Genomic DNA, 27,833 nt, shown 5'->3' on the forward strand with positions numbered 1-27,833 from the left:
CGACACTTGCAGGGAACGCCCGGAGCGAGGTGCGGAGGGTGCGGGGCCAGGACCCATTGTCGGCCGCCCCGCTGGCGCCACGTCCCCAGGAGTCGTTTGCATCCCAGGCCCCCGTTGACTTTGGTCGGGCCTGAGCTGACGTTAGGTACCGAAGTCAGGTGTGAAACACAACGCTCGGACGGCTGCTGGGGGCAGCGAAGGGATGCGCGTACAGGGTGTGAGCCGGTCCCGCAGAGGGCACACTCCGTGTAAAACACGGAGACCCGCGGGAAAAGCCTTCCATTCCGCAGGGAAAGTTTCGCCCTCGACGTTGTCTCTCTGTTGAAGTTAGAATGCTTGCCCGGCAAATGAAGGCGCGTGCTGGGCGCGGGGACAGGTGGCCCCGTGCTGTCCCCTCTCCCCTCTCTACCGTCCCGAACAGCGTCCCCACCCCGCCGCTTGAGGGGCGCCGGTGCAAGCGTCAGGGCCGGGTCTTTGGCGGGCCCGGCTGCGCTCCTCTTGCGCCACCGCCCGGAGCCGGAGGCGGGGCTCACCTGTCAGCCGGCGCCCCGCCTCGCGGCGCCCAATGTCGGGCGGGGTGGATGACGGACGGGTCGGCCGCCCAACCGGCGCGCGGCTGCCGGGCCGCAGGCCAATGGGCTGCGCGGCGTGGGGCGGGGCCCCGCGTTTATAGTGCTCTGACAGCGCGCCGGCCGCGCTGACTCTCCTCGGCGGGGACGGCGGCGCCGGCGAGAGCTAGGAGCCGCGCGCACAGCGGTCCCGGCGCCCTCCCCGCACACAAAGGCCCGCGCGCGTCCGGCGCCCGCGGCGGGGACCGAGGCCCTCCTGCTTGCTCCGCGGGCCGGAGCCGCGAAGACCGAGGAGGCTCCCGCGCGCCCGCAGGCGCCTCTCGCCGCTCCGCGCTCCGGGACATGGAACCGCGCCGACGCGGCGCCCTCGCGCTCGGGCCGCTGCCCACCCCCCTGGATCTATAGTGCGAGGCGGCCCGCTCGGAGCGCAGCGTCCGCCGCCAGCGCGAGTCGTCTCTCCGCCTTTGTGTCCCGGCCGCGCGCCCTCCCTGCCGCCCCGCGCCCGGCACCCTGGAGCCACACGGGAGCCTGCCGTCCGAGCTGCGTCCGGCGCGGCGCCCCGGAGCCCCGAGCCCGCCGCGCCGCCGCGCCCCGCGCGTGCGCTCCCGCCCCGCGCCCTGAGGGCCCCGAGCGGAGCGCCCCCCGACCTCGGCGACGCCTGGAGCTGCTCGGCGCGCCCCGGAGCTGCCTGCCGTCTCCCCCTTGTGTGCCCCGAGGATTGGGGCTCCGGCCTGCGCCCATTCCCTCCGTCGTCCGGAGTGCGCGGAGCTGGGAGCGGCTTGGCCATGGCCGCGAGGAGGGACTCCGTGTGGAAGTACTGCTGGGGAGTTTTGATGGTTTTATGCAGAACTGCCATTTCCAGGTCGATAGTTTTAGAGCCCATCTATTGGAATTCCTCGAACTCCAAGTAAGTGGCGTCCGCGATTCCTCCCTCGGTCCCCGCCTGGGGGTTCGCCGCGTTGCGCCGTTCCGGGCGGGAGGAAGGGCTGAGCCGCGGAGCCTCGGAGCCTGTGTCTGGAACCCCGGTTCCCCGCACCCCAAGTTCCCTGGCCCCCACCCTCGCCACATTTTACTTGGTGGAACTCTTCATTCGGCTTTCCAGCCGGAGCTCTGGTTCTAAGGGGCGCCCTCCCCGCCTTCCTTCCCCCATGAGCTCCCGGGGTGGGGGGGTGCTAAAAAGCCCTCGGCGGCTAGGCTGTCACGTCCGGGAAAGTATCCGATGGCGGTACCTGACCCTCACTTCTTTTCGAGGACGGAGAACATGGCCACAAACCGGGCTGGCCGGCGCGCAGGCGCTGGCGGGCTGCGGGGAGAGGAGGGGATGCTGCGCTCTCCAGGAGCGCCGGAGCGCGGTCAGATCCCCGCAGGCGGGCGGCGGCGATGAGCCCGGGCCAGAGGAGCGCGCCCCCGGGGACGGAGCCTGCGGCCCCCCGCCGCCCTCTGCGCCCCGGAGCCCGCGCGCCTCGGCCCCCCGCCGCCTGCCCGAGGGTGCGCGGGGAGCTCGCCAGCTCTACCGGAGAAATCGGGCGGCAAGCCCTCTCCTCCCCGCCGGGGAGACGGGCCTTAGGCTTCTCCCGGAGAGCTCTCTGCACGTCGGCTTCTCCCTCCGTTGCTAAACCAGTGGCCCCGAACTCTGCGCGGTCCTGTTAGTTGACTTGATTTGAAGGGCGCTTTCTGCAAAAGCTTAAGGCCCTGCCCAGTCGACACGGCCCCTGAAGCCTTGGCGCTTGGGAAGCCTGTGTAGAAATGGGGTCCTTGGATCCGACTTGGTTTTATCAAGCAGTGTAGCTAGGAGAAAGCTAGGCCTCGTGAAGATTAACTTTCAGTGGGAGCTACCAGCATACGACACATTTAGAATTTAGAAAAGGCGATTCTTCCCTAAATATACCCGGCGGTGACTCCTAATTAGTTACCTGTACATTCAGTTCTGCGTATTAACTCCTCCTTGGGATACATTTCGAATCAGATCCAGAAATGTCTTACAGAATCATGGGATTTTAGCCTTGGGAAACTTGGGGAAAGTGTGGAAACATTGGCCGGTTCCTGGAGTAAGCCTTTGAGATCAGAAGGAAAACCAATGGCCTAATTGAAGACAGGCAAGTTGGCCATGGGTTTAGGAGTAAAGAGAAGAGGGATTGATTTACAAACCACATTTTAATTAAAGAATTGCATCCACTCTTTTAAAAGTGATAACTTTCAAATCTGCCAACATGTTTACCAAGAGTTCCCCATTACAAAGGCAAGAAACGTCACAGCGATAAATCGGATTAAACACATTCTTGCATGATGCTAGATGGCACTTTGCAACACTGCTCCCCGTTAAAAGTTACTCCGTGCGGTCCCCTCCCATCCGCCTGGTCTTGTAGGGACTGCTGTTTTCCCTTAACATAAGATTTGTATTTGTTGAGAAAGTAGTCGCGGTGACATCTTAGCGCAGATCCGGAGTGGTGAGGCAGCGGGTGGTGCGGGGAGGCGCCGGGCTCAGCCCCGCGTGCAGCAGCCGGCGTCCGGGCCAGGCGGTCCGGGAGCCTGGGCTGGGCGAGCAGGGAAGAGGCCAGACAGTGTTCGCTTTGCGCCTACAGAGGTCACTCTTCCACGCGCAATGCTGCCGGCGCCAGCCCTCACCTCTTCCCCCGGGCTGTCTGCTCCCCTCCACTTTGCACTTTCACTGACGGATTGTTTGGGGAGGCTGCTTCCCCTCCCCCGCTCCCCTCCACCAGGATTTAATATTTACATTTAAATCTCGTCGGAAGAAACTCCCATTAAGCCGTCCATTGCTCAGCTCAGTGTCTATGTGTCTCCGTGTTTACTCCTTGGTGTGTATCCCGGAGGAAGATTAGAAATAACCTTCTTGGAAAAAAATGTAGAACCATGATTATTCCCACCATGGACATCAATATCTTCTTTTCCTGCTGTATTTGGGGTGGGGGCAGGCGACTGGTATTTTACTCACCATCCGGATGATAAGGATTACTGTTTTTCTGTGCTTTGGCCACAGATGTGGAGACCTGCTGGAGGCCTGCATTTTGGAGAAGCCTGCCTCCCTGCCCTGATGAGGTTTCTGTTGGCTATGACGGCTCCGGTCCTTAAGAGTAGAATTTCTTTTAAAATTGTCATGATAATGCCTTGCCTGGAGGACTGGATAATTTGTCCCTGGAAAAGGTCTACTTAAGAAAGTATGCAACTGTGAATGCTAGCTCGAGAGGTCAGAAAGATTTCTTCCTGGAGGAATGATATGAAAGAGCCTTTTCTCAGTTGGAGAATGAATAAAAACCCCTCGTGCCAAGGGGTTGCTTTATTTGGGGAAGTTGCGTATTTATTTCCAGGGAAAAGTTTCAGTCAGTAGATGCAATGTGGCAGGAAGGTAATCAAATGCATGGAAGTTTCACATCAGTTCGTATGAACTGTGGAACAATTCATTTGTAATGAAGCAGCCATCAGTAATTAGATTTGTTTCATTCGGAGGTCAGCTTTTTTAGCAGGTGGTCGACATAGGGAGCGTGAGCAGCTGTTTGGATGCAGGGTCCAGAAAATCCTTTGTAAGTTCACTCTCTCCATAACTCCTTGAATCACACTGTCTGCTGCTCCCATCCCCGAGAGTTTATACAGCAATCAAAAGAAGTTCTGTATGCTGAAACATTAGCGGCGGCCCTGCGAGGTGGGTCACCCACATCTCATGCACAGGCACTGGTCGGCTTGCCTCAGTTTTTGCCCATCAGGTTGTTTCAGCGTCTCCGCCACCCCCACCCCCCACCCCAACTCGGCAGAGAATAGCAAAGCCTAGCTTTCATTCCCAATTAACATTTCAGCAGAACAGCTTTAAGGAGCGTGATGTTTTTGCCAGAATCAAATAGTTGCCTCTTCTAAAAGGATGCCCACGTCAGAGGCAAGGCTGTATTGGTGTGGTATTCTACAATGAATTGCACTGACTTTGTTGAAGATTTCAGCCGAGCGTTAATTTCTTTTGGCTAGGGGGACTGTTCCCTGTGCACCATATACTGGTTAGTTAGCAAAGCATTTTTCTTTTCCCATGTCATTTTTCCCTGCAGAATGCTGAATTCCTGGTATTGATTGACTTGATACAAAAGAATGGTTGGATAATATCCAGATAACCTATGATACGTGGGCCCCACCACAGTCAGGCTCTGAATAAATACGGACCTGTCAGAGATTGGTAAAATAAACTACAAAGGATAGTGCTGTTTAAACAGTCCATTCAATACCATATATAAGCCAGCCTGCCTTCCATTGTGTCTGAAATTCTTATTTTTGTAGATAAACAAATGCACATTCAACACGGATTGAATAGCCCCTTGAACTATGCTCCACAGTTTGCGTTTGGGTTAATCTTGTCGGTTTTAATATAGAGAGAGAAAAAAGCACAAAACACCAGGGGTGAAATTGTTAGTGCTTTACCATCCACATTCCTCACGTTTTGTCAGGATGATAAACTATAGGTAATGGACTGTCGTTGTTCCACAGGACAACTGAGCCAGGGCGAGCACAAAGACGGAGCTAAAGCGATATCTCACCACATGCCTGGTCGCCTCCTTTTCAGGCGAGAAGAGAATTTATTTGGGAATCGTGTGTCTAGGGACTGCACTTTTTAACCTCGCCAATTACAGCTTCAAGCCTCAGAAACGGGAGCTGGAGGTTAAGATGATTTGTTAAGCACTCGGTTCTAAATCTTTCACAAAGCGTAGCTGTTGACACTTGTCCTATGGATGTAAAGAAATGCAAATGACTGCAAATTTCCCGAACGTTTCTGAGTCCTGGGCAGAAGGAGAAGGACAGGTGGATTAGCCACCATGCCCCGGACCAGCTGAAAACTATAGATGGGCATGGTTTCTCCATGTGGAGTTGGCTGAAGAGTCATCGGTGCATTTCGATTACTTATTGTAAAACCTCTTGTCTGTAAATTTCCTGAGAGAAATCCTTTGCTTGGTGGATCAGTACAGTAATTATCCTCAGAGGGACACTGCAGCAGCGGGTGCAAGTCAATCCCTGCCGCCTTACCTTCCCCTGAAACGCTTTGGGTGGCTCGCAGGAGGCTGAGGGTGACATCTACCTTAGTGTGATGTTTCCCAGAGCGTCTGCCTAATGGGGACGATCTGAGATCCCAGCGTGACTGCAGCCATGCGTCATAGGAATGGGAGTGGCAGGGAAAGGAAATACAGACTGTGGACCCTCGGCAAAAAAGGATATTTTTGTTGTTGTTGTTGTTGTTGTAGGAAGGATATTTCTTTACCGTCTTATGAGAACTTTATTCTTAAACCGTTCCTTCACAAAGTAGACAAAAAGCAGGGCTCTTGTAAGAAAAATAGTGATGAAAATGGCACTTCTGTCTGTCTAATCTCTGCTTTCGTTGGCTGCTGACATAAAGGGCCTGTTTTTCAGGTCACTTATCATACATCTACATAGATTTGCTTATGAGCTCAGCCTTTGTGCAGTGGAGGAGAGCCTTAAATAGGAGTGTTCAACTGTTTAAAATATTTTGATTAAAATATGCAGAACCCATAGAGCTATAAGCTTCTAGGCAGGAATTAGCTCTTTCAGGGAAGAGCTCCCCCCTCCCCAACCTTTTTTTTTTTTTTTTTTTTAGGGATGGGATTAGAATGGGGCTGGGAGAGGGATAGAAGAAAAGCGAAGAGAAGGATGGCGAAGGGGACAGTGTTCCGAACAGCTTGGGAAAACTCCTGTGGCTTCATTGTCTCTGTAAAGCCAGAGAATACAAAGACATAAGGAACTCAGTCCTTCTCCCATGATGGAAAATGTAAACCGTTGACACGGCCCCCTGTTTAACTTGTTTAATTCTTGTTTTAAATTCAGTGCTATGCTAGCCGTGTGAACTCTGAAGATTTCTTCAGTAATCCATTTTGTAGTTCCGAATCAAAAACAAAGTGAAAGGGTCTGACACAATTTGCTTTTATTTTTAGGCAAATCAACCCTGGTCATAGTTAATAAGGGGATTACAACCCAGACTAGGTCTTTACAGATGTAATGTAAATCAAGGGCAGAGTATAAAGAAACTGATCCCTTTTGATTGAAGTATGGTAAAAAGGCATAGAGAAACCAGCGGCAGTAATCTGATTGTATGGCAATAAAACCACCATTTTCTGTCTTTCAGATAAAAATAATGTGGTAAATCCATGCAGTTCATAAGATGTAAAGGCAGATAAAGGGTGAAGCCATGGCAACATATAGATTAGCTTGATGTTGGAAATGACACGTCCCTGAAAAGGGTGTCGAAGCGCAGGCCCTTGCTCCAGGCTGTTGGCTATTATGTGAGAACCACACAGACTTGGAAACTCGGATTAGAAAGTATGAAAGCCCTACTTGTGGCCCGGGATGGTTCAAGCAGCAAAGAAAAGCTGCTCAGTTCTTGCTCATTGATGGTGGATAATATGGCCAAGGTAGATTTCATTGGCCGCCCTTTTTCCTAGCGGTTGAGATATGGGGCTGATTAAAACTTCGGATCAGCGCCGCGGTGAAAGCCTGCAAGATTTTCCCTTTTAACTCCTGGCCTGACAGCGGCGGCCATTCTGTAGGATTAACTGCCCTTGGCGGTCCTTGCCTACATCTGTTTGGGCTTGAGGCAGGGCCATGCTGGGAAGGCTCAGAAACCAGAGGGGAAGGTAAGGCTGGCGCTACCCGCAAAGAAAGGGAGACCTTTGGATTGTAGCCATGTTTCAGACCCGGTGCCACATCCCCCTGCATGGGAGAAGCAAAGGTAAACTTTCCATATTGTCCCTCTCCCTCAGCCAGAGAGCTCACCTCCAAGGTTGGTCCTTCCCACCCTGGAAAAGAATATGTAATACAATAAGTACCAGGGTGGGGGGCGTTTTCATTCAAATCAGCAGTAATCCAATAGGACCAAACCAATGGGCTCTATCTAGAGGATGTTTTACTCATGGATGTGAGTTTTCACCTTAGAGTTGAATGGGATGGTTGCCCTTCACCTAAGGATAGGATTGTAAAGTGTTAGCGCTGCTCCGCTTGAAAGTTAAAAACAAATGCAAAAAGAACCGCTGTGCTGTAGGGTCTTACTGCCTTCTGTCTTGAACAATCTTGGGAGTAAACTGGACTTTTGTTTTTGCCTTCCACACTTTATTTTAGTCCTTAAACAAAACACAAAACCATGATTGGGTTACAAGGGGAGTGACATCCGCCAGTCGGGTCGGGCCAGAGAGGAAATATTTGCTTTATTGCCTCCTGTTTGGCATTTTAGAAGAGTCTCAGCATTTCTTTAGGAGAGTCTGAACCCTTAAGACGTTGACAACCCAAAGCTACAAACACCCCCAGTGCCTTTCTTGATGGAGTGGATGAAGAGGGTTCCATGCTGTTCCCTTTAACAGCAACATGGGGTCCTTCTAGACTAACTCCTCCTGTGAGCGTCTGAGATCTGCATCAAATCTTAAATACTCTATTCCAGACCCATTGGGTTGATTTGGTTCCTAATGCTCAGCCGACCCGACCCTCTGCTTGGCGCTGGGATTTGTCGCCTGTTTGTTCTGGTCATTACTATGTAGCTTTCATAGGTCACAAACAATTTAAAAATTATTGCACCTGCACTCACCCAGGTCCAGTGCCTGCGGACTTTACCTTCCTTTCCAGTCTAATTCAGTAATCTATATCAAAAGATCCTTTGCACTTGTCTAGATTCACCAAAGAGAAGGGACACCCCCTAATTTACAAGCTGGTCACATCCAAGCACCTTGCATTCTACGTTTGACAATGATTGCTAATGGCCCATTCAGCTAAAGTATTTGCTTGTTAACAGGGAACAGAGCATGATAAATGTCCAGCAAGCTTGCGGCCTCCTTCAGCTTTTCATATGCAGACTGGTGCATATTTATGGCAGGCAAATGACAAAAGGAGAAGCTGAATTGCCCTGGCCTCGGGCTTTCTGCTAGGAACGGGGGTTAAAGTGATTACATGGAACCGGGGAGCCCTGCCTCTGTCCGCTGACCGACATGTGGTGCGTTCAGGCCGCTCCTTCTACCTGCATGAGCGTATTTCAGCAATCCTAGAGATAAGGATGGTTGGATCTGGTGTGCCGGTGAAAAAAAGGAGGTGATCAGTTATGACACGTTTTCCACGCACGCTGAGTGCCAGGTGAACCTCTTCCTGCTGCTCCTGCAGAGAATTGGCAGGGCCTCTTTATTTTCCTTTTTCCTGTATAAACTCAAACGTGTAATTCTAGTTCAAAGCATTTTGTGGCTGGTGAGTGCGTGCCTGCTGAATTAAAAAAGGAAAAAAAAAAACTGGTAGGAGAACACTCCATTAAGGAAAAACAAGCCCTTAGTAATTCTCTACCCAGAATATGAAGGGGGAAATGGCTGCAGTGAAGTATTAATAGTTTACTATGTTCTTTCTCTAAAAGCACGGATAGGTAAAGGTTCCAAGAGCTCAGTGGCGGGCAGACATTCAGGACGCTCGGAATGAACCACGGGTGACGTGCTTTGCTTTGAAAGCTCTGGTTTCTCCAGTGCTATTGAGGCTTCGTGCTTTCTGTGTGAAACCATGCAATGGTCCAGTTTATTTTCCCAATGTAAGCTCATTTACGTCCAGTTTTAATTCCAGTCCTTGTAGAGATCTTCCAGTACTTGCTGAGAGTGTACGGATTCCTCCCATGTCACCCCAGAATAATGAGTGCCACTCTTAATTGTTGACACCAGTAGAGGCAACGTGTTTGTATTGGAGGAAAGTGATGGCGGATGGGCCTTTGGCTTGGGTGGTACTTATGGGGTGTGTGCTTGTAATACAATGCCCGTGTGTGTGTGTGTGTGTGTGTGTGTCAGGTGCAACACCCTGCTGTCTGCCCACTCTATTACTCCCCAGCCACACTCCCTTCAGGACGCCTCACCTCTGGCGTATCAGAGTTTCCAGCTCCTCTGCAGTCTGTATGGTTCCACGGGTGACCTGAGGCACAGCGTGGTTCCACCACCTGATGAAATGCCTCTGAATCATGGTCCTTTGCTCTTTCCACTAGTTGAGCTGGCTCACAGTGGCCTGAAACCTTTGCCTTGAGTCACAACTGTCTTACGAATGAGTGGGCCCAGGCCGGTCGTGTTCAGGGCCAGCTCAGAATGTAACTTCCCTGCCAAAGAAGTTAGAAAATGCCAGTTTTTATCTAACTACCAGAACTAAATTGGGGGTACATCTTAGATAAAAACAAGCTCTTGTTAGCCCTGAATTCCCCTTGTCTATAGGAAGGATCTTCCTTCCTATAGATGGATCTTCGTTATAATGGACTGTCTAATAGAGCTTACAGATTCCCCTAGATGAGTGCCCTCTTTATGACAGATCAGACATAATTTCTTTAAATCTTCTCTCCATAATCCCACAGCACTTTAGTTAAATAACTAGGGTATAGAAAACCTTATACACTGTGCTGTCATGATTCATACTGCAAGCCTTAATCCCCGTTAGGGCCCTCTCTATCCCTAAGAGGTGGGGACAAGAGCTGTTTCATTTTGGCAGTCCCCCCCCCAACTACTACTAGCTAGCGGTGACATCCAATAAGAATTAGTCCGATGGCCAGACACAACCCAGATGTGTGTTTATGGCTGCTCGTGTTGTGTTGAAATGGCACCTATTACTAGAGATCTACCCTCCAGAGCAGCGGCCCTAGAACTTGAGGGCACACAGTCACCTGGAGGGCTTGTTAAAACAGGGTTTTGCTGGACCCCACCCCCGGGAGTTCTACCTTCCCAAGGTCTGGGCAGGGCTTGAAATTTACATTTCTTACCAGCTCTCAGCTGATGCTGATGCCACTGAGACCACACCTTGAGAACCACTGCCCTCAATCACCTTTTTTTTTTTTTTTTTTTTTTTTTGGAAACAGCTCAACATTAGCTCATCATTTTCTAAGGTTGTTTTGGAATCTTCGAAGAAACCTGTGGTCCTTGCCTTGCTGGAGGCCATAGGGATCATCTTGGTCATCCCCAGTGGATAAAGCATTGATGTGGTCAACAGGCATTTGTTAACTCTGAGGCCCCGTTACTGATGAGAGAAAGGACTGTCTCTACCCTCAAGAGACTTAAATTCTGAGGCAAGGAGAGGGAAGCCGTGGTGGAGGTGTCATCCCAGGAGGTCTCTGAAATACGCAGGAAGCAAGTCAGAGCAGTAACACCACAGCTCAGAGTGTGTGTGTGTCCGTGAAGGGTACATCCATGAGCATCCACAGCACTTCATACATGTGAGTGTAGCTCAAAGACGGACCCTACAAATGAGGCAAATGGGGGGATGCCAACAGTGATTTCAGCTACCTTTCCTAATAGGACAATTAGCAGTGCCTCCTGGTTCAAGACGCATGTGATGGTAACGGAAAGGTCGGGCGATTTGATTTAGCAAAGACAACCAGGCAAGTGCTGTTTTCACCGAGTTAAGAGCTAAGAGTACATGCTTCGGAATCTGGCTTGTTTGGGGCCGGTCCCAGTGCAGCTGTTTTTTTACTGTGTAACTAGGGGAGTAACCTCCGTGTCCCGTCTCTAAAATGGAGGCGGTAATCTAATAGTGTGGAATAAAAAGAGTAATAAAATTGTGGTCAGGATTAAAAGAGCTTAGCTCTGTGCTTGGCACAATGAAGCCATAAATGTCAACTATTGTTAATAAAAACTAATTGAATATCTGTGTGCCTGGCTATGGTTTACTTTGCCTACCGTATACAAATGCAGAATACGTAAAAATGACATGTGAATAAAGATTACAAAATGCCATGTTCACCTTTCAAGGTTTGTTGTGTTGTATTGGGTTCACCTGCCAGACTTCTACTCACTCTTTAAGACTTTTTTGTTATATGAAGCACGTTATTTCCTCTTTACCATAAAGTAGGCGCTCTCTCCTCTCTTCCCCAACCCCACCCCTGATGCTTTGTTGTAACATTTATAACACTGAAGAAATCAGTTTCTCCACCATGGACTGAGCAGAGCCTGGGCTGAATCCGCTTTGTGGATCCTAGTACAGGATGGAGTAAGAGATTGTGTTGTTGAACACATACGTGAATGCAACCTGTAGGGATGGGCAGAAGAGTAGCATTTTTTGCATTAATGTTACATGTTACTTCTTTAGAAACCTACTCACCTGGTGGACACAGTTGTTGTTAACCACAGTGGTACAGAGCTCCTTCCATGTGCCAGATGCTACTCCAACAGCTGACAAATACTGACTCATTAAACCTTCACAGTAGCTGTCTGAGGGAGGTGCTTTGATGACTCCTGTGATATCGGTGGGGAAACCAAGGCACATTAATTAACTCACCCAAAGTCATATGGCTAATAAGTGGTACTGTCTGCGTTTGAACCTGATTCCTCTGGTTCCGGGACCCTTTCTCTTAATTCTCTGCCTCTCTCTCTCTCTCTCTCTCTCATGTGATGGCATGGAGTAATTAGAAATCGTGTAACTAAATTAAGCCTATGTGTACCAAAAACAGTGCATGCATGGTGGGTTTAAAAAAAAAAAAAAAGTTTGAGGTATAATCCTTTCCATGTCGATCTTGATTTATAACCTTTCCCATGATGGCTATTACAATTCTAAATGGATCCTTTGAATCTTTGATAACAAAGTCCTACCCAATGGAAACTAGACCGTTATGAAAGTATGTAATATTAATGCATTTATCGAGTACTATTCCTTTGACTATTAACATTTCCTTTTAAAAATTTTAAATATTTGATCATTTCTTTGCTGGGAGAAGAGGTCGGCTTCCCGAGGAGGGCTGCATTTGGTAAGGTGCCGCGGGTGTGTGTCAGGCTAAGGAGATAGGATGACATCTTTTTTAGAGTCTAGTCACAATTAAATGCCATTTTATTTTGGATTTTGGGACCCGGGCCAGCTTCCAGCTTGTCAGAGCTGAGAAGACTCAAATCAAGTCCAGGCCTATTTCTACAGCAAACTGGGATTCTGGCTTCTTGCCTGTGGATCCATTCAGTATATCCCATCTGGCTTTTGATGTTCTGCAAGTTCGGAGCAGTTTGTTTTAGGAAGCCAGGCAGCCTGGGCCTCTCCTGCCTCCAGAAGGAGGCTCCTCAACTTCCCCAGGACCTGACCTCGGCGTCTGCTCACCTGCGGACCCCGCAGCCGGCTACAGGTCTCAGCCAGGCCAGAGTTCAGGGCCCAGGGCGTCCTCCTCGTTTGTCCGTGTCCCGTGTCCTTCGGTTTAACTCCGTCACGCGGCCTGCTTGAATAGCTTAAGAGTATTGAATTCCTGTGCACTTTTGTGTTTTGGTGAAGCCGCATCCGAGCTGCTTGTGGCGACAGAGCAGGAAGTGTATTGCGCACAGTTAGAGCAGGGCGCCGTGGACATTTTCATAAAATACCGTTCGGGGGGATCTGCGTGCAAGTCTCCAGCCGGTCAGGTTTGACTCCTGTGTGATGTCAGCAGGACCCACCTGCCCGCCGTGGGACCTGCTTTCCTCCTTCCCTCCCCCCTTCCCCACTCTGGGCTGTGTCCGGCCCAGTGCCCCCAGCACACCTGTCCCTGACCCTCCTCCGGAGCCCGGGAAGAAGGAAGGGCACAGGAGGCAGGCGTTTAGGTGGTTGGTTGTAAAGCGATGGCACACAGCCTTGTAAACTGTGTTGGCAGGCTTCCATCAGGAGAGAAGCGAGTTTTGTCTCTTCTTAAACCTTACTTATCCAACTGTTCATTCTGAGCAGCCCACTCTGTGCAAGGCCATGGGGTGGAGGGCCGGGCATTCCTCAGTAAACACAACAGGCTCACTCTCAGGGTCACACCCCAGCCTGAAGAGCAGGAATTGGACCCTCTTGGTGTGCCTCTTTCTTTTAGTGCCGTTTCCCCACCAAACGGGAGAGGTTTTTCATTCACCCTTGAAACATGGGTGAATTGCTTTTCTAAAAAGGCAAGATTCTTTGGGATTTAAAAAAACAAAAAACAAAAAAAAAACTGTGATGATGGGGAAGAAAGAGATGGAAGGAAGAGACGCCCACACTCTAGACTGTGATGTTGCTGTGCGCGGAGATCTTAATCCCATTCCTTCCAGTTTTTAAAATGCCAAACCACTCCCTTCTGTGATTTACATGTGCCTTTCATGTCTGTGATGTTCCCACTCAAGTAGATGAGCAAGGGGATGCACACACTTCTCTCTAAAACAACAGAGAACCATCTGGAAATGCCCCTTGAATTTCTTTCTGTATGGATGTGAAAGCCACTTTTCTTTCTGGTGCCTCACCTATAAATAGCAGGAGTCCCACCTTCCTTTATAGACTCTTGCTAATAGCACGTTTGGAACAAGACCTTACAGGTGCAAACAGATCCCAGTTGGGAAAGACGCTCGCAGCGTCTCTTGCCTCTGAGGGTTCTGAAATACCTGTTTCGCCAATGGGACCAGCGTGGATGAGCCAGCAGGACAGAGTTGGCCTGGGTGACTCACTTCCCTCTTGCTTTCCCACTGCGCCTCCCAGCCACCCCAGTTTTGCCTTCTCGAGCTACAGACTTCATGGGGTGGCTTTTCTGAAAGTTTTGAGAGAAGGGGGGAGCTTAGATCAGTTCCATAAATAAAAACCTCTATTGTTTTGTTGCTATTGTTGTAAGTGGCCAATCTTTGTTTTTAATTCCATTGCAGAGATCAGCTCCTCTCTGTGAACCTGGGAAAAGAAAACAGTGACACGCTCAGTGTCTGACTTACAGAGACAAAGCTATCTTTTTCTCTTTTTTTATAGAGTTTTTTATTTTAATTCCAGTATAGTTAACATGGTGTTACGTTAGTGTCAGGTGTATAACAGAGTGATTCAACAGTTGTCTGTAGTACTCGCTGCTCATCATAAGTGTGCGAAGATTACTTTTTCAACCCCAGCTTGCTGTAGACTGGCCTCTGACTTGGAAGTTTTTATTACAGTGGGACAGATAAAACTTAAATAAATAACTTGCGCTATTTTCCTGAATGGAAACCTAAGCCATGAGAATATTTGAACATTCTAAAATAAAATTCATTTTAGCCACCAATGTCTGAGCATTATGTCACAAATAAAAAACAAGATTAACATCAAAAGGAGTCCGTTTTCATTCAATTGTGCAGCATTGCAGGCTGTGAAACTTAATATTATTTTGACTCGTACAGTAATTGTAGGACGACAGGAAAGTGGATTAAGTTGAAATAAAAGTACTCAGCAGCACCAGTTGAGGTCATTGGCCAGAGTGAGGCCTCTGGCTTTGCATATTAGGATTTTAGAAAGAAAACTTCTCCTTTAGACTCTAGTTGAATGCTTTTTCTCCAGCGTGTACAGAGACAAAGAGGCACACTCCTCACCTTGAAAAGTTGGTAAACTGGTTTGCTCATCCACCGGCTCACAGCACATTGCGATTTCTCTGCTTCTCATCTTTCTTTTTCTGGAAAAGATTGTGCTTGTCATTGGTGTGAAGCTTGAAAGGCACCCCTCCCCTCACCACCCCCCCAACTCAGCTCTTAGATTTATAACACTTTAATGGTCCCAGATTGTACAGCCTGCTTTTATTCCCCTTTTCTTTTCCTTGAATAAATCAGGTTCATGTTGCAGATGATATTTGTGTGAGAAAAGTGTGAAAGAAGGGGCACCTGTGAAAACAAGCCATTGTCCCAGCACCCATACACTTTCGAATTAAAGCAGAAAATGTCAATTAAGACCTCCAATGACTGCCTTATTTCTTGGAGGTTTAGAGCCACTGACACGATCGTGGTGCACTCGCCCTTTAACCTGCTACTCCAAGCCGTGGTATCTGGTGACCTAATTCTGGATAAAGCTGACACCCCACAGCTACACCCCACTCTCTCTGGTTTCGGAGAAAGTTTGTGCAGAATCTTGTTCTGATGTGAAAGTGCTAAAGGGGGCAGTAAAGGGCTATCCACAAAAAGGAAACTTTTTCCAAGTATCTCTCCAGGTCCATGTTGCCTCTGTCTGCCATGGGCCCTGCTTTTATCTATTCCCTTTGTAAGAAACACTTGTGTGCGGGGCACTCAGAGAGCTGGTCTTATTAAACCGTGGCAGCAATCTAGCGTTAAACAAAGTGATACAACAGGAGGATATTCTGCTCGCTGATGAAATCCACATACGAACTGAAGTCCTGCTTCTGCAGGATTTCTATTTTCTGGTGCAGAGTGTTTCTGAACGGGATCTTCTCGGGCTGCTGTGTCCATGCTCTAATAGCCCATGTGGACGTGGGAGGCCCCCAGGGCACAGTGACGTTCCGGGTCACGCGTGGGCCTGGGCTAACCCAGAGCCGTTTGTCAGGGGTGACCAGAAAGCCCCACCAGGGGCCAGCCAAGCTACAGAGGGCTCCTTCTCATTCAGATTTCAAAAGGGACTAATTTACAAACAGACCCACTCCTTTTCTCTGCAGCCTTTGACGTTTAATTAAAAATAGGAGCATCTTCTGGGAAAAGGGCACGTTTTCCAAAATGTAGTAAATGCAAAGCGTACTTAATCAAGAACTCCGGCGTGCAAATAAACCCATTCTGCGATCGGATGTGATTTTTGGTGCCAGCTCCTGGGCCAAACCTGCTTCTGAAGCTGGAACTCAGATTCCCTCAAATGTTAGCCAACTGACAGAGTTCTGCAGTGCAATGATTCAGCATAAACCATACCCATCCCGTATTTTTCATTCATGTGAATACACTAGTTGTGCACTAACTACTAAGCTTTTGTGGACTCAGGAACTGACTTCTTAAATAGACACTTCCCCCCATAATAACTTTATTTAGTTACTTTCTAAGGAAGTGCACCAAAAAGGTTAAAACGTCTGCAGGCTTTAAATATTTTAAGTGCTTATTTTTAAAACCAGCATTTGGAAAGACTGATCGGGAACAGGCTACAGTTTGTTCTCTGTACACTGAATGTGATGTCCCAGGTCTGATCACAAAAGCACTTAATGTTTACTGCAGAAAATTGTGAAAACTGCAGAAAGCTGAAAATCACCCTAAATCTACCACCCGGTAGCTCAAAGCAGTCTCAGGTAAAGGCCCTCAGTTGGATCATCGGTGTATGTTTTCTGTGTCGTCAGCAGAGTAAGCAGAATGGCGTAAGGCACGTTGTGTAAGCGTGCATGTTTGCAGCTGAAATTGGCCGCGACCATATACTCACAACTTTGAAACGAAAGGAAAGATCAGTCCTCCGTGAAAAAAAGTAACCTCTGTTCATTTATGAATCTTATTTCGCTCAGTCGCGTGCTCCTTAGGTAGCAAGCACATCATGGGTGGGTCCCCAGTCTCCCCAGTTTGCCCATTGGCAGGATTTGACAGGGTTCCTGTTCTCAGGTGGATGATACCTGCCCTACTTATGCACAAAGATCAGATGTTTAAATAGATTCTTAGGTACATAGTAGCAAATACAAATGGCTCTGGACCCGGACTGAGACTTTTTTACATTAGAAGCGCTGTCATCGTGTCTGGCTGGAGGGGGTTTGCCCGACCCAGTTATTTGGACACAGAAACTGGTCAGTCCTGTCTACATCTTCTTCTGATCTCTGTTATTCAGTGTCAGCGTGGTACTTTTGCATTCGGCTCCCATGTACTGAGTAGCCCTTGTTTATACGGCAGTTTGGCATAGTCTTCAGTCGACCTTCCCAGGATTGCTTCCCCCAGGAGAACCAGACCTTCTGATTTTCATGTAGATTCTCACAGACTTGTAGCAGCATCAAGGGGCCATCCCACAATTTGGCCGTTCTTCTAGGTTCATTTTGGGTGAGCAACTCCAAAGAAAAGTGTAGGAAGTCATTGAATGTTTGTCCTGAGGTGTGGGTGTCATGGTCAGGGACAAATACGGGACCAGATAGGGGAGGAAATGGGGCATTTGTCGTGGGGTTAGGGGTGCAGTTGTGGTTCCCCGACACAGCTATCCCTAAGTATCTCCGCTCCTGGCTTCCCATGGATCCTTGCATTCCATCTGGCCAGGGTTTGAAGTTGATGGGGTGCCCCCTGCCTCCATCCGATTATTTCCCAGGCACCTCTGAGTCCTGGTAACATAACAGGAGTCAACAGAAGAATCCAGACTTGAGGTCACACGTGTGATGTTCTGGTCTGTCAGAGAAAATTGCATGTTGTGACCCTTGAACTCTGAAATAGCTGGTTTATACTTCAAATGTATTATGCTTGGGGTGTTTGTTTGTTGTTTTGTTTGTTGTTCTGGTTTTTTAAGCATGGATACCTAGTGTGGGATTAATACATTTTTTTTCTTACATTTTATTTATTTTTGAGAGAGAGAGAGGGAGGCACAGAATTTGAAGCAGGCTTCAGGCTCTGAGCTGTTAGCACAGAGCCTGACATGGGGCTTGAACTCACAAACCGTGAGATCATGACCTGAACTGAAGTCAGACGCTTAACTGACTGAGCCACCCAGGTGCCCCCAGTGTGGATTATTAATACATTAAGGAATATCATGTCACATGAGAGCTGTATTATAAATAGTTTCTACAATAATGAATATGAACTTGAAATGTCTAATTTAGATTATTAGAGATCTAATTTAGATTACTAAATATTAATGTCTAATTTCAGTTATTAGATTGATTCAAAGTATTCCCTATGGGAAATACTAGAGTCTGGTTTGCTGAATAACTTTAAAAAAAAAAAAAAAAACTTGGATTACATTTGATAGGTAATCAGAAGATAAAAAACATTCTGCTATCAGACCTTTTCATTTCATGCAGCTTAACTTTGGAAACCCTATGTAGGGTTTCTGTTTTATTCCGTTATTGTCTCTATATTTGATTCAAAGCCATCACGTCTATTGTCTTGCTTGGAAATGACTCACTGGGGAAAACCATGGAAGCTGCCTGTTTATGCCCAGCCTTCCCCTCTTAGAGCCTTCTGGGGAACCCTCCACTGACACGCCCAGCCTGCGCCACTCCAGGAAGCAGCCCTGAGCCCCAGGTCTCCTGATGGACAGGAGATGTGACTTCTCCTTCCCAACAAGAAGAGTAGCCTGGCTCAGAGAGAGAGCCGTCTCTGTCCTATCTAGGACACGAAGCCCTGTAGGTCTTTGTTTTCTGTTTGGGATTAGAGATAGGCAGACTTTATTAAGTGACACCTATACCTACTTTTGTTTGCGTATAGTTTAATAAAAACCGCCTCCCCTGTGTGGTATGGCTTGTACCTCTGGGGCTTTTCCTCTGTGCTCCTTTTGGTTAGAAGGTAAAGGTTATTTCATCACACACAAAAAAAATCTGTATCTGATCCCCACCGTGGAGAGCCAGGTTAGTGATTTGAAATTAGCCCATTGCCACCCCATCGTTCTGTGGGTTTTTTTGAACACTTCCTAAGTCAAAATAGGAGAAATGTATTACTAAATATTATGAAATATTCAGGGCATTGTTTATGCTGTGTAGTCTGACTTATTATTAAGGTCTCTCAGCAATCTTGAGGTAGTAAAATCCAAATATAAATGACCCAGCTTCAAAAGCAGAACTCTACGGTTACCGACTTGATGTTAACACATGGGACGCATTGTTTTCCATTCAAAAGTGGTATTAAGAAATTCACCCCATTTTGTTTTCATTTACATTTTGGATTCTCATGAATTGTCAGGAGACCGTCCGTGGCATTCTAATCAAAACACAAATTTCATAGAGTTGGTCGGTTTCTTCCCCACCTGTTTGCTCACAGCCTCCTGGGCCAGGTAGGGTTACCAGATGGCCGCCTTTGTGAGCCGTGGTCTCAGCTGACCACATCTGGAACAGGCTTCAGGCACATGCCTGGCCTGGAGTTAGGCCCCACGTGGCACTTGCAAGCCTGTGTGTCCCGTTGACTCTCTCTTCATTTTGCTTAGCCTCGTGGCTTATCTATGCAAACCTCAATTTAGAAAAACTTGCGGCTCGCAAAACCAGATTTATGCTGTAATGTGATGCAGCGAGAACTGAAAAGTGTGCAAAGGAAGGGGGCTTTTCCTGTCGTGTCGCGTGTTTGGCACAGCAAGTCTTCATCTGTTTGGCATGTCATGTACGTGTGCAGTGACTAAATGAAGATAATGTGATGTAAAGGGCTTTGATCGGTGCGTAGCCGAGAATAAGTTCTCCAAAGCAGCGGTGTTTTTGTTGTTAGTGACTCTGGAGGGGCTAAGTGCCCTGCATTTTAGATGGGAAGGGATTGTACAAGACTGCCATGCTGACAGATCCTCCCAGAAAGAATGGATCACAAGCTCGGTCTGCACTGCTCCGTGCTCTCCAGAAAGACCGCCAGGCCTGGAATGAGGTCTTGGAAATCCCATCCCTGCTCTCATCTCAGTCCATCCCTGTCCCAACACCCGGGGGTCCTGTCTACAGAATTCTTCCATGCCTGTGATCCACAAATAGACAATGGCACGTAATTGGACTTGAACTTCTTTGTGCATTTTCTTAGCTTCCACTAGTTCTTACGTATTTTGTCGATGAATACATAATTTATTGAGCATTTACCATATGTGGCCCTCGGGCATTCAGTATTCAGACACACGGGACCTGCCTGCCCTCAGGGAGCTAGACTGTGCCCTGCTGGTGAGGAGAGCCTTACACTTTTGTCGCTCGGCGCATCTGGCACAAAATAGGTTGCTTTAGTTGTTACACTCACTTGACTCTCTTTTTGCTCTCGTGTTGCCTTAGAAACTGAGGGTTCCTGGGAAGCAAAGGAGCTTCTGGGGTTTGACGGTGCGCAGTGGGTAATGTAGGCAAGAAATGTATGATTCAGGCTCTCAGTTTCCGCTGAGAAACCATAGTCTCATCAGTTGGATGACTGGTGTGCTAACCAGTTTATATGTATGCGTGTATTTATATACATTATATATTTTTATGTCACATACACTATATTATATATAAATCATGTTATATAAACCAGTTTACGTGCAAATATATATTATGTGTGTGTGTGTGTGTGTGTATATAATAAGTATACCTTTAAAACACTGAAGTGCTGGGCCTTTAAAGGATTCTTTTTTTTTTTTCTTTAAGGGATTCTTTTTTTTTTTTTTTTTTTCGTTTAAGGGATTCTTGAAAGGGAAAAGGATCAAATCGTCGCCTTACTTTTTGCCACAGTGTGTTCTGAAAAGCAAACAGACACTTTGCAAAGTGTTTGCAATAGGGTGCTTCATCGGGATTTAGTTTTTATGAGCATATCAGATAGGCTTATTGAAATTCGAGATTTCTGCCCTTCTCTTTCATTTTGCCAGGCCATCCCATGGCTTAACCCTCCCCGTACGTCACTCCCTCATCACTGACAGTTTCCAGTTTCTAGGTGATTTGTGCCTTCTGAGAATACAGTCTAAAACATGCTGGTCCTCACAGCCAGACCGACCTGTGTGTCATAGGTTCGTGGCCTCGGCCTGTCAGCCACAGCCCAAGCTGGAACTCGCGTTTGGGGAGTGTGAAGAGACCATCATAAGCAGTTACTTACATGGTGGGGAGGAAATCTGCAGTGATTCTTTAGTGAAGCCAGGAAAAAAAAAAAAAAAAAAAAAAAAAGCCCTCTCATGAAGGATACACAATCTAGGGAGCATTTTGAATGAAGAGAGAGCTTAGTGACATACGGGGTGTGATGCGGGCAAGTTCTGATAAGTGGCCGTGATCCGAGGCTGGGGGGGAGGGGGCAGAGCCAACACATTTCCTTGAGGTAATTGACTGGATGCACAAGAAGGTGGGTCCATCTGGCCGAGAAGGATCCTGGTCTCTAAAGCCCGGGTGAGTCCCTGGGGAGATGGTCCCAGGTCACAGCTGATGGTGAAGACCAGTGCTTTGAGAGGAGGCAGACCCAGGCCTGCAGGCTGCAGGCCTTAGCTGTGGTTTAGGAATACTTCTAACACAGCTAACATGTGCTGCTCTCTCTCTCTCTGCCAGCTCCCCGAGGAGCAGACCTAGGACAGAAAAAGTTTGGAGTGCGGTGGGCACCCCCAGGCAGGAATTGGCCCCTGGTTCTTGGACGCAGAGAATATTTCCTAAGAAGGTCAAGGAATAAAAGAGGAGGAAAAGGATGTGTCAGGAAGGCGAGCACATTTCGTTCGTACCGTACCGACTGCCAGGCATCCTGCCCCCACTGCGTGACCACAAGAACACATGAGAATCGCTGTGAGGGGCAGGAGTAAATTCTGGTTCAGCCCTTCAGTCCGCCCCCCAGAACCCAGAGTTGTGTTTTACCCACGAGAAAGACAGAATTGCCGAGAAGAGAGCACACTGGCACTTAGGAGGCGGGGGCAATAGCCTGGGACTTGAATTTTCAAAGCATCTTCCCAGAAAACCGTACAAATGGCCAAAAAAGTCACAGAGAGGCTCTTGACTAGTGGTGACCCTCATTTGTCAGAAGTTGTAGAAATTCTTCAAGGTGCACACATGGTGGTTTGAAGTTTGTCATTGTTCTAAAAAATACTCATTTTGAGAAAGATTTTGTTAGATTCTCTTTCTTTCTCTCTTTCTGTGAATGCCATGTCCTTGCTAAAGGAGTCTGGGGGAAAGAAAGGGAGGAGGAACCACACATACTCTCTTCGGGATTGTAAATAACACATTCCCGAGGAAGGTGATAAACTGTGTGCAGCGTGCGTTTTTCCTGCCATAAAGAGTATTGGTTTTTAATATAAATCTGTACCACAATTTCTTTATGTTCTTTGATGCTTCATAACAACCTCATGTGCTTTTCAGAAAAATTAATACCATTCATTAGCATAAATCCTAACCTGTATCCTCACTGTGTATTTGAAATTGGGGTGCCTCATCATCCAGGTATGCATGCGCTCGCTCTCTCTCTCTTTCTGTGAATTATGACCCATTCATTGTCATGGCTGGTGGGCTTCCCTGGTTAAATAAAGGGTTGGATTGGAAGGATTCAGACGTGATGCTTTGTTCTTGGGCTTGAGTATTTTAATGAGCCTACAGGCTTGGCTGCTTGGAGGGAGGAACGAGATGGGGTTTCTAAGTGTGTTGTTAGTGTTAGCACTTGTAGGTGGATGTTCGTTAGAAAGCTCTTGTGTCCGCTTCTCAGAGAAACTCCCCATTAAGAAAGATCTTTCAGCAGCATGGCAAGCAAGAGGGAGAAAAGAGGAGAGAAGCTGCAAGCTTTCAGCTGTAAGCACCAGGGGGATATTGTCTCGGTCATCTTAGTTCTGAAGATTTGCTTCCAAGAATTAATTGGAGCAAATACATCTCAAGGCAGAAAAAAAGGTCTGTGAAGCAGGGACCGTAGTGGCTGTCCTTGTAATTTGGGGACTCTTCATCTTGCAGCTGAATCAATACTCGAGGGAATTACTTCTGGTTATCTTTTATGGGTTTGTAAGACAGTTCTTTTGTTCGGTGTAATAAAAACCCCATTGTTTGATCAGTGGCTCACTAATTACGATAAGTAATTTGAAACATTCTTGATGAAACTTGTCTGTTAATTAACATCAACAGCAAATGGAAACTAACAGGACAACAGAGTGTGAGTGCACCCACTGTTCCCTGGAATCCCTGCCATCTTTCTGTGGCATGCCCAATAAACTAAAGCTGCCGATGGTTTAAAAAATAACAAACAGGTGTGAAGGTGTGACTCACCACCGAGGAAAAGTTATTGTGAAGTTATACAAAGGAGTCCTGAAATATTACAAGTGAGGAGGTGGTAAAAAGAAGTGTCAGGAGGTTGACTGATCCTACTCGGGAGTAAGGAGAGTGGTTTCTTTTTGACTGTTTTTCTTTAAAGCTTGGTTCCTAAATACATTCATCCCGTGATGATCTGCACTAAGATACTTTGGATGAATACAAATGTGGATTTATAAAAGTATGCTTTGGAATTACTGGCCTTGCGTGGCTGTATTGTAATTATTGTGAATACTGTTCATGTTTATCAACTCAGTGGCTTTTTTTTTTCTTTTTAATGCTTTTAGATTTCTACCTGGACAAGGACTGGTACTGTACCCACAGATAGGAGACAAGTTGGATATTATTTGCCCCAAAGTGGACTCTAAAACTGTTGGCCAGTATGAATATTATAAAGTTTATATGGTTGATAAAGAGCAAGCAGATCGATGTACTATTAAGAAGGAAAATACCCCTCTTCTCAACTGTGCCAGACCAGACCAAGATGTAAAATTCACCATCAAGTTTCAAGAGTTCAGCCCTAACCTCTGGGGTCTAGAATTTCAGAAGAACAGAGATTATTACATTATATGTAAGTATAATTGTATTCATTTATTTTACAGAATATAGGATAAGCTAAATAGGTTTGTATCAATTTTTTTAAGTGTTATTATGGCAAATAATTTGGTGAGAATCTTTGCTGAAAATTGTCCATTTTTAAAGAAACCTTAATTGAATGAGGGACCCTATACTCATAGTACTCGATAATATAAATACCCAAAGAGGAAAAAACCTCCTAGCCTTTTTAGAGTATTGAAATAAATGGATATATATGAATATTCTCAGCATCTCTACTGACAAAAACATTTTTAAGGACCATTGGTGAGATCTGATAGGTAAATCTTGTGCAATGACTTTTCTCTTCATCCACCCATCCATCCATCCATCCATCCATCCATCCATCCATCCAACCATCCATTCATCTGTTCATTCATGCATTTAGTATTTACTCTGCACCAGAAACTGCATAGCACTAGGGATTCAACAATAAACAAGGTGGGATGATGGTACCCTTTCCGCATGGGACTCCCAGATTCGAAGGAAGGGTGTTTTAGGCAAACCACAATTAGAAGAATAAGACAAAAACTTGGGTTTCTTCAATGAATTAGTTTTGTTTTGGTTTGGTTTTTTCTATCTACATAGTAAAATGACACATTGTTTCAGGAAACATACTGTGTATCCTTTGGGTCGCATCTGAACTAGCATTGCCTTCATGAAGCTGTGAAGGCCGAGGAGGCACACATCCAAACACATGCCCCCTAGGGGCAGATTGCATGTTGGCACAAAGGCAGGATTGTTCCTGGCCCAGGATTTTGTCAAGAGTGCAATCTGGGTGACTGAGGTTAGCTGGTTATATCACTCAAGCAATGAAATATGTTTTTCTTAATTTCTTTGGTTTAAAGCTCTGCTCAGAGCTGGGTCCCACGTCTGCTCGCTTGTTACCACAGCTTCAGTCCGTCAGGGAATGCAGAACTGCTCTCCGCTGGGCACGCCCACCGTCTTCTCTCGATCCCATTGAAACTGGCTTTCTCAACCTGCCGGCCACTCTTTAGTGTGCAAAATCAGTAACTCCCTGACTTACTTGGTACTCAAGAGTACACTAGTTTTTACCACGTTAGTTATTAAAATGAAGATGGTCATAGCCGTCTAATTATCCTGTCCTTTGTGCAAACCTGAAACACTAGAGACTAAAAACCTATCTTTAAGCCAATGTGACACCCAGAGAGTAGCTTAGCAAGAGTAAGTACCATGAAGAAAGGAAAGGGGGTAAATTATAGATTTCAAAGAATGATTACCATAAAATGAAAATAAAAGCATTCCGATGGAAGAAACAAGCAGGTGGGGTGGTAAATGATACAAAACAATAGAGAAATCTTTGAAAATATAAAAGTTATTAGGTAACATAAATGGAGCTATTGGAAGTCTAGCAGTTTACGTATTTATTTATTTATTTATTTTAAAGACTTTTTCACGGGGCACCTGGGTGGCTCAGTTGGTTAGGCGTCCAACTTCAGCTCAGGTCATGATCTCACAGTTCATGAGTTCAAGTCCTGCATCGGGCTCTGTGCTGACAGCATGGAGCCTGCTTGAGATTTTCTCTCTCTCTCTCTCTCTCTCTCTCTGCCCCTCCCCACTTGCACTCTCTCTCTCTCTCTCTCTCTCAAACTAATACATAAATAAGCTTTCAAAAATTAAAAAAAAAAAATACTTTTAAAGACTGTTTACCAAGGACCCTAATGTTTTAGTGCAGGGAACCGAAACTGACCTCAGATGAATTCACACAGAAGGCTGGTGCCCAGAGGAGGTGGGAGAGGGCAGGTGCAGTGCCTGAGAGGGGGCACCATCGAGTGCCCACTGCTCCTGTGTTGTTACTAGAACTATGTGTGCGGCCCAAGTCCATGAGCTGGCTCTTCCATGGAGATAAGCCAACAGACCCAGATTTTGCCCCCTTATTTTCAATGATGACTTCATAAAGATGGCTGTGTACATTCTGCATCCCCCCCTGAGCACAGGTGGGATTTCAGCACACATGGTGGGATTTAGCCTTCAGTCTGAGGTCCGAGGCGGGAACACAAACACTGTGTGCTTGGTATTGGCATCAGCACATGACAGGTGTGTATTTAGAAGCAGTCTAGGGGCTCCTGGGGGCTCAGGTCATGATCTCACAGTTTGTGAGTTGAAGCCCTGCGTTGGGCTCTGTGCTGACCGTTCAGAGCCTGGAGCTTGCTTCGGATTCTGTGTCTCCCTCTGTCTCTGACCCTTCCCTGCTCATGTTTGCTTACTCTCTCTCTCTCTTTCTCTCTCTCTCTCTCTCTCTCTCTCTCTCAAAAACAAACATTAGAAGCACAGTTTAATTTAAAATTATACTATTAATCTATGCAACCATGGTATCTCTTACTGTTTTTCTTTTGATAAAAATTCATCATTAACTTCAGTAACAGGTAGCCGAGCTACGCTGGCCTCCAGGACTCGCCTCAGAGTTAAGTTTCGCTGTATAAAACCACGTGGTAGCCTGGGATAAAAGAATCTTTCTTAAAATAGAGTGAAGGGTTTCCAGTGGGAACTGGTGAGAGGCTGTTCGAGCACTGGCACTGGGTGGTTGTGGGGGGTCCTGGGGAAAGGGCCCGGGGCTGAGAGGCCAACCTGGGGGACTGTCCCTCACTAGGCAGCTGAGGGACTCCTGTCGAGTCGCACACACAGAAAGGCACTGCAGAGACTTGGGAAAAGCCAGAAGCTCATTTCTTATCCCACCCCCACAGCAGAGGTCATGGATAGACAGCTTTCCCAGGAAAGAAGGTGAGAGACGAGAGGCACACATTTTAAAATAGTTTAAAAAGTTCGTGCTGACTTTCCATGGCTTCTTCAAGAATTTCAGGATTTTTAGAAGTCACTGATTTCCACCTCCAACGATCACTCACACACACCCAGGAGTCCCACTCGACTTAAAATAGCACCAGTCAAGATAGCAGGCTGGAAAGTACTCAGCTTTACAAATGTATTTTTGACACTTCAGGTCATCGGTTCACTTTGAGACAGTGAATAATGTTGGCGTGGAGGATGCTGTCATGTGGACAGTGTGTTCAGCTCCAAATCTTAGCGTCTCAGAACCTTCATAAGTAAGAGTAGTAGTGTTAACACCATCACCGTTGTGTGTGGTTCCTTTTCAGGGGAAGGAAAAAGGAAAGGGATAGTTGGGAGTCGAGTTACCACAGAGGGGACGGGTCCAGATTGCCCGTGGGGTCCTGAGGTGTTGGCTAATTCCCTAGGTAAACTGATTCCAGGAGCACTGGACCAGCAGCCCAGAGACCTGGGTTCCAGTCCTGCCTGCCGCCTGTGCTTAAGGAGAAAGTCCCTTTATTTCTTTGAATTTTGATTTGTTTTCTAGAATGTTCCTTTATTGTTGTTGTTATGGCCCACGATGGAGGGCTGCAGTTCCAAACCATCTTAGGGCTGGAAACACACATCCAGGGTAGGGTCTCTTGTCCACGTGTCTTTCCTCCAACGGAAATGGACAGGATCTGCTATGAATTCTTTAAAGACACTTAATTTGATTTACAGTGTTACCGGATATAGAACGTAGTCACCACCCTTTGGAGTTTTAGAAGTAAATATTAATTCTTAATTGGATGTGTATTTTTAAACCTACCAAGTATCCACTAAATTCCCTTAGGAAGTGACAAAATGATACGCTTCCTCATTAGTTCTTCTCATAGATGATTATTTGCTTTGACATGTGGCAAAATGATATATGTGGGTTTTCTAAATGTTTAGAATTGACTTTTTCAAGTGACCTATTTCAGTAATTAGCCTTGGGCCTAATTTGCATCAAAAAATCTCCTAATCTTAAATGACTCAAAAGGGGGGTGTTATTGCCACTTGGTCTGAAAAAGCCCCCTATTCTTTATCACATTCATATTTTTTTTTTTTTGATGTTTTATTCAATTTGAGAGAGAGAGAGAGAGAGGGACCACAAATGGGGGAGGGGAGAAAGGGAGACACAGAATCCGAAGCAGGCTCCAGGCTCGAAACCGTCAGCACAGATCCTGACATAGGGCTCAAACTCAAAAACTGAGAGATCATGGCCTGAGTTGAAGTTGGACCCCCGTCACCGACCAAACCCCCCAAGCACCCCAATTACATTCCGAGTCTCAATTGCCTTAAAAGCATAGTACGCATTATTTTGTGTAACCTATAGTTACTTTTATTTT

The 27,833-nt window shown here is 46.9% G+C and overlaps 1 protein-coding gene across 1 annotated transcript in view; it reads left to right on the plus strand.

Annotated features, from left to right (window-relative positions):
- Positions 1-743: 743 nt before the first annotated feature.
- The window catches only part of EFNB2 (ephrin B2), a 44,596-nt gene continuing 17,506 nt past the window's right edge, over positions 744-27,833 (plus strand). The window contains exons 1-2 of the mRNA XM_060636717.3: positions 744-1,476; positions 23,373-23,656. Of these exons, the coding sequence (XP_060492700.1) occupies positions 1,355-1,476; positions 23,373-23,656 (406 nt within the window). The 5' untranslated portion in view covers positions 744-1,354. The remainder of the gene's footprint in view (positions 1,477-23,372; positions 23,657-27,833) is intronic.

This window comes from Panthera onca, chromosome A1 (genome assembly GCF_046562875.1).
Source record: "Panthera onca isolate mPanOnc1 chromosome A1, mPanOnc1 haplotype 2, whole genome shotgun sequence".
NCBI lineage: Eukaryota > Metazoa > Chordata > Mammalia > Carnivora > Felidae > Panthera > Panthera onca.